At 38.9% G+C, this 11,213-nt stretch overlaps 1 protein-coding gene across 1 annotated transcript in view; it reads right to left on the bottom strand.

Annotated features, from left to right (window-relative positions):
- Positions 1–365: 365 nt before the first annotated feature.
- adam28 (ADAM metallopeptidase domain 28) overlaps positions 366–11,213 on the bottom strand; it is a 54,479-nt gene continuing 43,631 nt past the window's right edge. The window contains exons 19-25 of the mRNA XM_008119851.3: positions 10,488–10,590; positions 8,973–9,069; positions 8,050–8,115; positions 6,242–6,298; positions 5,183–5,260; positions 4,841–4,909; positions 366–2,430 (exon numbers count right to left, since the gene is read on the bottom strand). Of these exons, the coding sequence (XP_008118058.2) occupies positions 2,398–2,430; positions 4,841–4,909; positions 5,183–5,260; positions 6,242–6,298; positions 8,050–8,115; positions 8,973–9,069; positions 10,488–10,590 (503 nt within the window). The 3' untranslated portion in view covers positions 366–2,397. The remainder of the gene's footprint in view (positions 2,431–4,840; positions 4,910–5,182; positions 5,261–6,241; positions 6,299–8,049; positions 8,116–8,972; positions 9,070–10,487; positions 10,591–11,213) is intronic.

Here is an 11,213-nt window from a genome sequence, read left to right as displayed (position 1 = left end):
TTTGCCCGGCCACGCGTTGCTGTGGCTTATGCTTTCAGAATGTTGCTCTTTATTTACTGTCCTGATTTTAGAGATTATATTGTTCTGTATTATTATTAATAGCTTTGAATGGGATTTCCTGCTTCTTGGCAGGGGGTTGGACTGGATGGCCCATGAGGTCTCTTCCAACTCTACTATTCTATGATTCTATGATTCTATATCACAGTAATTATTACATATTATATGTATAATCTTATATTATCTGCTTAGAACTGGATGATATGAGGTCCCTTCTTCACAGCTGTATAAAATGCACACTGAAGTGGATTATATGGCAGTGTGGACTCAAGATTATCCAGTTCAAAGCAGATAATATAATATTATAAATCAACCTAGATGCGTGGATGATGGGTTGTATTGTCAAATTTCGAGGTTGGGTGGCCTGTAGTTTTGTTGTTTTGTTGGTCGCCATGATGCCATCACTCATTTATATATATAGATTTAACTTCCCCAAACTGCACTATATGAATTTACACTGCAATATAATGCAGTGCAGTTCAGGTAAGTAAAGGTAAAGGTTTCCCCTGACGTTAAGTCCAGTCATGTCTGACTCTGGGGGTTGGTGCTCATCTCCATTTCTAAGCCAAAGAGCCGGCATTGTCCGTAGACACCTCCAAGGTCATGTGGCCAGCATGACTGCATGGAGTGCCATTACCTTCCCGCCGGAGCGGTACCTATTGATCTACTCACATTGGCATGTTTTCAAACTGCTTGGTTGGCAGAAGCTGGAGCAACAGCAGGAGCTCACTCCGCTCCCGGGATTTGAACCTGGGACCTTTCGGTCTGCAAGTTCAGCAGCTCAGTGCTTTATCACACTTCGCCACCGGGGCTCCTTCCAGTTCAGGTAAACTGCATTATAAAATTACATTTTATGGCAGTGTAGATTAGGCATGTGCACGAAATTAGTTCCTACCATTTATTTCGTGTCTTCCATTTCTTTGGAAGCACGAAATGGGACCCCCCCCTTTCCCACAGCCTGCTTTCATGTGCCTCCAAACTGGCCTCCTTGCTTTGGAAAGAGAGAGTGTGTGTGTGGCTTGGCGTGCAAGCAGGCCCGGAAAACACAAGTGCCTTCCAATGCTTGCAGCCAAGCACCTCTTACTCTAGAGTCGAAACAGCAAGTGCCAGGTAAGAAAAACGCATGCCAGGAAGGGGAGACAGTGAGTGGGAACCCCCTAATAATGGCCCGATTTTTGGGCCCCGAAACAAAAGAACTGAGAACAACCCTCCCAATTTTGGGAGGCTTACAAAAAACAGATCGGGGTCCCAACGAAAGCCGGGACATGAATTGGGATATAATTTCCCCCGAATGCACATCCCTAGTGCAGATGGGGCCTAAGATTTCAAATTAAAAACTCCTGGAATATCAAAGTTGGGAATCGCTATTATAGAGCCACTTACATGCAAATAACATACCCCAACCTATACAGGTTTGTCCAAAACTGTCCTAAAGCATTTCAATTCCATATACATTTTTAACTATTTTACAAATAGATGAAATCCAAGGACAACCCGGGCTGTTCAAGTGCTGGCAAGGACATTCCCTACCACTTAAGGTTGCCAACTGACCTACCTTCCAGCCTTCAAGTTCTATCAGTTTGTCAGAAATGTCAACTACTATATAGTTCAAGCTTCCAGTTAAAACTTGATCTGTCATAATTATACAGTTTTGGCAGCTTGCAGAGAAGTATAAAGCTTTGATTTAAATACACAGATCAATTCGTTGTTAAAGGCTCAGAAGCAGAAGTGAGGAAAGAAGAAGGCAACCCTTGAGATTGCACATCATGGCAGTTGCTTTGCTGTAAATAATAAGGTGCGAGACATTTCGTATTGGAAATGGCACAAGTGGCATAAAGCAGTGGTTTTAAAAAGTGAAAAGGGTACAAGGTGAAAATCAAAAGGACCCATTGTCACTCGGTCACCCTCTCCATGAAAAAGGGATTAAAAATACAGTGGTCAGAAATGCCCTGCTCCCAATCATGTTACATTTTGGGCAATCTTACACAACCTCAGATCTCGCCAATGGATGGTAGTTGCAGACAATGCAGAGCAAGCTTGCGGGATAGACATCTCGTTGCTTCTAGAGGTTCAGAATTGCTCGGCTCAGTTTATAAAACATTTCTTGTTACAGCAGGAACTCTCAGGTCACATCTCCCATGAATGTGATGGAAGCAAGATGATGGTTCCTTATCAGGTCCAGGTTACAATAGTCAATACAAACATGGTGGTTCTGTTTACAGATATGCTGTCCAACCCATGGAAAGAAACCAGCCAGTCTGTTTCTTTTGAGCAGGCAGGGAAATGCAAATGCTTCCTTGAAAGCAAAAAATAGGAACAAACGTGGTCCTTCTTGTTGCTTCATACCTTTGGGTTGCTTGGGGGTTTCAGTGCCTAAGACCAAAAGGAAGAGATGTCAAACTCAAATAACTGGCAGCAAGACAATGCATTAGATTTAAATATCACATAGAGCTTCTAGCTGTGTTGAAACAAGAAGAGAAGTATCGGATAATCCACCACTTCCTGTCCCATCAGATAGGAGTAAAGATTTTTGAAAAGATCTATGCTGCTGTTTGTTTGTTTAGTGTGGAAGTTGATTTTACCACTTTCAGGCTATTATGCAAGTTGAACATCTCTGATCTAGATTTCCGAAATAATACTCCAAAATGCAAAATTGTCCACACGGGTGGATATAGTGACACCTTTGCTTTCTGATGCTTCAGTGTACACAAACTTTGTTCCAAGCACAAATCGTGTATAAAATTACCCCCAGGCAGTGTGTATAAGATGTGTATAAAACATAAATGAATGTCATGTTTAGACTTGGGTCCCATCTCCAAGCTACAGTAAAGTCTCACTTATCCAACATAAACGGGCCGGCAGAACGTTGGATAAATGAATATATTGGATAATAAGGATTAAGGAAAAGCTTATTAAACATCAAATTAGGTTATGCTTTTACAAATTAAGCACCAAAACATCATGTTATACCACAAATTTGACAGAAAAGGTAGTTCAATACACAGTAATGCTATGTAGAAATTACTGTATTTACGAACTTGGCACCAAAATATCACGATGTATTGAAAACATTGACTACAAAAAAGCGTTGGATAATCCAGAACGTTGGATAAGCAATGTTGGATAAGTGAGACTCTACTGTATCTCATTTGCCAATACAGGAATTCAAAAATCCCCCCCCCCACCAAAAAAAATTCTGAAATCCAAAACACTTCTGCTCCCAGGCATTTCAGATCAGAAATATTCAACCTGTAGTTGATGGACTTGACCCCAAGGCCTCTCAAGGAATCAAAGAGATGTTGGATCCAGCACAAACAAAGTGGTCTCAACCATACTCTCGATATTCCTTCAAAATCTTTCAAAGTGCTTACCAGACGTACTACTAATAGCAGATTATGCAGTGATGGATAAACTTTGGCCTATAAAGATTGCTTGACTAAACTTGCATCAGTCCACAAAATTGGGCTCCAGAGATCCAGGCAATCTTTTTAGGACCAGGAGACAAGGAACATCACAAAGCAATATGATCCCTTGGAAAGAAATCATTTTAACCTCTTGTATCTTACTAGCTGTGCCCGGCCACGCATTGCTGTGGCAAAGTATGGTGGTATGGGAAATAAAGCATTGAGGAATTGGTGGTAGTTAAGGTAAAGTCCATTATAAATGGGTTATATAGCTGTGTGGAAGGGCCTTGAATCTACACTGCCACATAATCCAGTTAAAATCAGATAATCTGTATCTTATAGGCAGTGTAGAAGAGGCCTAAGTGAGGCCTAACTCTGCTAGGTTGCTAGGAGACCAAGTGGGCAGAGCTTAGCCTTCTAACTGGCAGCAATGGGATAAAAACTATTATTCCTCTCCCTCTAATTAGGACTTCATTTTTCTTTTCTTTTTGTTGTATGAACGTAGAGGCATGGATGAGGGGTTGTGCTGGCAAGTTTAGTGTTTCTGGGATGTGTAGTTTTATTGTTTTGTCCTAGGTCGAAATTTCATTACCCTTTTATATATATAGATGGGGTTTGGGGAAGAACAATAAGATCCCATGGAAAGCAATGATTTTAACCTGGATCACTGTCTCTTGTATCATATGGGGTTTCATGCAGAACAATAGGATCCCATGGAAAGAAGTGGTTTTAAACTGGTTCTGATGGGGAAGCAGAACTCGAAATGGGACTGTTAACGATGTATCGAGGGGTGATTTTCTACTCTTAAAGGGACAGTCACACATGCTTTCCCCTCTCAATGTGATGAGTTGGTAAATGGCAAAAACTAGAGACAATTTAGAACAGTCGTCCCTCCAACTGTTTGGGCCTCCAACTTCCAGAGGCCTTAGCCAGCTAGTTCAATGGAAACTGGAGGTCCAAACAGTTAGAGGGCCACAGTTTGAGGATGCCTGATATTAATTAGATATTAATTTCTTCGTCATCCAGGGATGTGCTAGGGTTAGCACCCCGTAATCCCAACACAATTTTCAACCAAGATGGACTTTCAAAGGAGGAGAAGGAATAACCGCATAGCTGACTTCACTTGTGGCAACCCCACCCAGCCAGTACCAGTAGACATCATCCGCCAGTGTGTTTACATTTTCCTATTAATTTCCTATTAAATGGGAAAGGAAAGCCATATGAAACATTTTGGAAGATTATTCATGGCTAGCTATGGAGATACATAGCATGGTCCTTTGGTTTTTCTAAATGTGTAACAAGACGGTTCTAAAAGGTCAACTATTTTGTACATTAGTAATCTCAATATCTCAGGTTTCTAGACCAACTTTGCTCCTTACCTGGGGTGGAGGTGGAGGTGGTGCTTTAGGCTTGAATTGCGGGGTTGGAACCGTATTCTGTGCTGTTGCCTGTAAGAGATGTATTTAACGGATCACACCAGCTGGCACTTTAATGGATTATAAGCAACCCACAAATGCCAAGACTGTTCAAAAATCCTTCAAATTGAAATACAATTTTCCCCCATTGAGCCAGATCCTTGGGTACCCACATCTTGAACCCAATTGTACAATTTTTCCTCCATGTTCAACTCTTGGAAAGTCACAACACTAGCTGGAAAGCTTTATATCTATACCCTGCAGAGCATTCAGCTAGAAAACCTCCAAGTTAAGAAGCTGACTAACCGTATTGTCAGAGACATGAGATGAAGCCGGCTTGGCAGTTGGAACTGGAGGTGGAGGAATATTTGGCTTTACGAAGGGCTGGAACGAAAGGAGAGAAGAGCTTATCGAGATGCATTTGCACTTGGTGATCAAAACACATTTTGCTGTGGAACGTGAAGACCAGAAAAGCCCCTTTTCAAGCGATATCAAGCAAGGCAAGAACATAGTGTTCCCAGGTTTTCAAAATAGCAGGAAGAGACATTAATAATTCAAGACAAACAAAGCTGACCATTGAGAAGTATTGTCACATTTGGGTTCTGCCTAAGCCTGGCAATACTTCATGCAAGTGCCATAGAATTGTGGGACTGTGCGATAAAGCCCCAAGAAGCAAAACAAAATAACCCTTTATTGTTATCTTTATCTTCATAACAACTTTATAAGTCAAGTCAGGCTGAAATAAGATGGACGGTCCATATTCATGCAAATACTTCCATTACTGAATGGGAACTTCAGGTTGGAACTTCAAGTCCCATAACAGTAATTTAACCACTACACCATATTGGATTAATGTGGCGATGGCCGTTAATTTGGACAGCTTTAAATTAATTATAAATTATACCAAAGGTGACTAACGTTATCTACTAGTTAGAACTGTAAATTAAAACCCTGTTGAAAAAAGGACTTAAAATAGCAAATGTCTAGGACAAAGAGTATAGCTGGATCTACACTGCCCCATATCCCTGGATCTGGCCCCAGATTATCTGCTTTGAATTAGATTATATAAGTATAAACTCCCAGATAATAAGTAGATAATCTGGGATCAGATCCTGCGATAAAGGGCAGTGTAGATCCAGCCTCTGTGTGTGTGTGTGTGTGTTATACTGGCAAGTTTGGACAGGTTTTAGAACTACAGTTAGATGACAATGCCAGCTGAAGAGTTGTATTGAAAGTAGTTAATTTCTCCAGATTTAGATTTCCTAATCTAAGTCTCACCCAAATGCTTGGATGGTTTTCCCTAGAAAGAAGAATGCTAAGTGGGATTTTTACCCAAGAGTTCTTCAAACAGGTTATTGAACTTACCGTTTTTGCATTTTGATACAAGGTTGGGGTATGGCTGGATTGTTCACTTGGAATAGTCTGAGAAAAAAACAAAAGAGGAGCATTGGATTACCATTACTTCAAAGGGGATTATTTCCACACAATCTCATTCCATCTAATGTACTATAAGCTCTATTTGACAGCATGACATCTTTTTTGGTAGGTGATTTCATCTAAACCCTTTGACACAGACTAAACATTGTCTTTGTACATGAAATGTTATATATTACAGATAATGGTTTATCTCCTCTTTGTGATTTTCACAGAGGGTTAAACTGCTAGCTTTAGGAAATCTGTTGACTGGAGAGTTGGCAGTTTGAAGCAGCGAGTTGGGTTGAGCTCCCGCTGTTAGCTCTAGCTTCTGCCAACCTAGCAGTTTGAAAGCATGCAATGAAAGTAGATCAATAGGTACTGCCTCGGTGGAAGGGTAAAAGGGTGCCCCATGCAGATATGCCGACAATACGATCAGAGATGTCTATGGATAACTGGCTCCTCAACATGGAAATATGGAACAAGAGCACTTCCCCATGGCCAGAGTTGAGCACCGCCTCCAGACGCCGGCGATGAAAAAGGAGGTTTGTCCTTTTTCACCTTTGAAAATACATGTCTGTCGTGTATTGTATGTCATTGTTGTTCACTGTGTAAAAGGCATTGAATGTTTGCCTTATATGTGTTGTGGAGATGTGGCAGGGAGGAATCTTTATATCCCACCGCTGCCACCAAATGTGGAGATGTGGGGTAGAGGAGGAATCTTTTTATTAATTTATATTATTATATATTTAACTATATCCGCTGCCACCAATATAAATATGTTTTATTTAACCACGGCCACCAATTGTGGAGAACTCAGGCAGAGGGGAATTTATCTTCTTTATTCTTCTTATTTACTTTAGATGGTAGCGTTACTTAGTTTTGAATATAGGTGACAGAAACTTGGATATTGGAAGAACAAAAAAAAGTTTATTTCAGGCACAGAGCTTAGTGGTTACAGTAACTTCTTTATAGGCACTTAGATAATGGTTGCAAAGATATTAACTGATCACTTTGGATCTAACTGGGATTACTTCCCCTTACTACTCAGACTCTACAAATAAACTCAAACAAGTCTCCTAACTTGCTTAATTCAACACCACTAGAGATCTGAGTTTCCCTGGTATCTCTAACCTGGAACCAGTGTCTTCCCTGTGACTAAAAATCACAGACTAAACTGTTTTTTAAAATATTCCCTCCTTTTCCTTCAAACAGCGGTTGGCTCTGCCCTCGTTGCTATGGTAACCTGCCTCAGAATGCTGAGCTGGTTACCATCCCCCTCGCACTGGTAACTAATACCCTTTTAAACATAGCCAAACATGACTTTTAAAATGAAATTAAACAAACATGACATCTATAAATCAAAATAAAAACACACTTCTTTACATGTGTATACTGTAATCCGCTCTGAGCCTCTCCAGGAAGATAAAGTGGAATATAAATAAAGTGTATTATTATTATTATTATTATTATTATTATTATTATTATTATTCTAGTTTCCCCTATGCAGGTCTTGTGTATGTGTGTTTGTGTATATGAGAGAGATTTTTAAAGCAGTTCATTATATAATCAGTGGAACATAAGCCTGAACTGGAAGATACAGATACATTTTAAGTGCAATTATAATTTTCATAATATATTATGTTGTCAAGATGATTTGTAATTATGCCAATTCCACACCACTTAAATTATATTTCGTTAGTTCACTTCTTCTTGTTTTATTCTGTTATGATTCATGCCTGAAATAGATTGCTACTTACAATGCAAACTGGTGGTTTGTTTGCTTGGGGTGGAGGTGGCGGGAGAAGAGATCTAGAAGAATTGACCTGAAAAACAGAAAACATAGATCAATGAGAACATGCCCAATTTTTATTTTAAAAATAGTAGCTGAAATACTACTTAGGGCCTGCCCATCCCAAACCTGATGGAACCATCATTCAATCGTTCTCGAATCTCCAGCATAACTGATCTGCTTCATTATCAAAAATGTGAACAATTACCTATCATTCATACGAAAGAATTTAGATTCACTTATCTGTAACAGATTGCTATTTAGGACTTGAGACAGGAAACGGGCATTGCACCTGAAACATTACTTCTGATGACAATCTACCACATGATGGAAATTATTTGAAGCTACATAACAGTATGTGTGTGTATATACACATATACACACATACACAGTTGGCCCTCCACATTTATGAGTTTGATTTTTGTGGATTTGATTATTTGCAGATTAATATGTTCTGTTTAGGAATTTCTATATTTCAACTTCCACCAGAAATAAACATTTCTTATGGCATTTGTAGGCCCTCCAGTGGGATTCTATAGCTGGAATTTGACCATGTCATTACACTAGTAGTCTCAGAGGTTCTTAGATGGATGTTCTTTCAGGTAAAAACAATAGTGTCTTTTTTGTTCATGATTTTTCCACTTTCATGGGGGTCCTGTGCCCTAACCCTTGTAAATGTGAAGGGTTGACTCATAAATATATATACATACATATTTCTACTAGGTCACTATGTTAATACGGTTGAGTAAGCAGTGTTTTTTTTTTTGAGCTTGTGTTGGTGCGACCCAAATAAATTGCACACTCATTTTGTTCCAAGTGAATAGATGACAAATCTTATCAGGTTCTTGTGTTCGGTTCTTGTGTTCAAAGGTTCATGGTGCTTGTTGTTACCTTTGGCGGTACAGGGACAGGAGAAGTAGGCTGCCTTCTCTTCTGTTCTTGACCAGAGAAGCCCAAATTTGAACCTCCAGGTGCACTTTTGTGGATGCTGCCATGAAAGAATTAAGCATTAGCATGAAAGTGGTACCGTATATACTCAAGTATAAGCCGACCCGAATATAAGCTGAAGCACCTAATTTTACTACAAAAAAACTGGGAAAACCTTGACTCCAGTATAAGCCGAGGGTGGTAAATTTCAGAAATAAAAATAGATACCAATAAAATTACATTAATTGAGGCATCAGTAGGTTAAATGTTTTTGAATATTCACATAAAATTCAAATTGAAGATAAGACTGTCCAACTCTGATCAAATCATTATTCTCATCTTCTTCAAAGTAAATGTGCTTATGTATTCTTTTAATAATAATAGAGTAAAATAATACATGTAATAATAATAATAATAATAATAATAATAATAATAATAATAAATACAGGAAAATAATACAAGTAATAATAAATAGAGTAAAATAATAAATGCAATAATAATAAGATCAGAGTGAAATAATAAATGTATTACAGTAGAGTCTCACTTATCCAACACTCGCTTATCCAACGTTCTGGATTATCCAACACATTTTTGTAGTCAAAGTTTTCAATACATCGTGATATTTTGGTGCTAAATTTGTAAATACAATAATTACTACATAGCATTACTGTGTATTGAACTACTTTTTCTGTAAAATTTGTTGTATAACATGATGTTTCGGTGCTTAATTTGTAAAAGCATAACCTAATTTGATGTTTAACAGGCTTCTCCTTAATCTCTCCTTATTATCCAACATATTCGCTTATGCAACGTTCTGCCGGCCGGTTTACGTTGGTTAAGTGAGACTCTACTGTATTAATAATAAAAATAGAGTAAAATAATTGTAATAGTAGCAACAATAATAGAGAAAAATAATAAATGTAATAATACCAATAATAATAGAGAAAAATAATAAATGTACCATATATTCTTGAGTATAAGCTGACCCAAATATAAGCCAACCAGGACCCTACGCCGAGGGGGGCTTTTTCAGTCTTAAAAAAAGGGCTGAAAAACTAGGCTTATACTCGAGTATATACAGTTTTCTGTGTTAGGAATGACTAAGTCCTGACCATAGAAAGGCAACCAAAAAAGGGAGACAAGAGAGGATTAATCAGGACTGGAACAATCAGAAAGTATAGAGGAAATGAGAACTAAATAGGACCATCCTGTCTAAATCAGGGCAGTTGCTTGCTATGGAAGAAAGAGAAATAGGAAACAAGGCCACCATAAGCCCTTCTGAGAATTCACTTCTACTTTCCTCTGTTTCTTTCCACCAGATTAAGGAACACTGAGACCTCATGCCTTGCTTACTTTCTCCCTTTTATATGGAAACAGAAGCTGCTTTGAGGACCCTTTCCAACTTAAAACCAGGTAGGAGATGCTGCAACTGAATTAGACACTTTCTGAGAGTTGAGCTGAGAAGTTCAAAAGGCATACCTTTGATTTGGTTTCTTATTGAGAATGTAGTAACGGAAAAAGACTGCAGCAATGATCCCTGTGACGGTGAGGGCCACCAGCACAGTCACGATGATGATGATATCTGCAAAAACAAAGAAACTTGATTGTCCCAGGTGGCCTTTGGATTCTTTACGAATGGCAGAAACTTAACAGTGCATTTACATTGTAGAATTAATGTAATTTAACATAACTTTAACTGCCATGGCTCAATGCTATGGGATACTGGGATTTATACTTTGATGAAGCAGAAGAGATAGATAAAGTCGCCCTGAATCCCCTGATGGGTGAGAAGGGCGGGGTAGAAGTGATGTAATAAATAATAAATAAATAAAGACTATGTAAAATTGCAGCTCCCATAAATTCCCCATTCTTGGTTTCAAGGATTTTCTGCCATCTGCCATGTAAGATTACTTTACATGCACTGTACAAGAAATGTGTTTAGTATTACAAGAAGGGAATATGCACCATGCACAACAATTCCATATTAGTTTGAGAGTTTATGTGGGCTTGGCCCCATGTAAGCTGCTCAAAGTCCCTTCAGGGAGATGGAGGCGGGGTATAAAAATAAAGATGATGATGATGATGATGATGATGATGATGATTTGAAACACAACAAGATGAGTCCACAGCAGACACTCTGCTGGCTGTTGTATCAGATCACATGTTGGACACTTCCCAAGTGTCTAGGACTATGTGATGTATCGG

The sequence above is a fragment of the Anolis carolinensis genome, unplaced genomic scaffold, assembly GCF_035594765.1.
Source record: "Anolis carolinensis isolate JA03-04 unplaced genomic scaffold, rAnoCar3.1.pri scaffold_8, whole genome shotgun sequence".
Lineage (NCBI taxonomy): Eukaryota > Metazoa > Chordata > Lepidosauria > Squamata > Dactyloidae > Anolis > Anolis carolinensis.
Note: the sequence above shows the minus strand (reverse complement) of the source record. Positions and strands in the feature narration are given on the sequence as shown.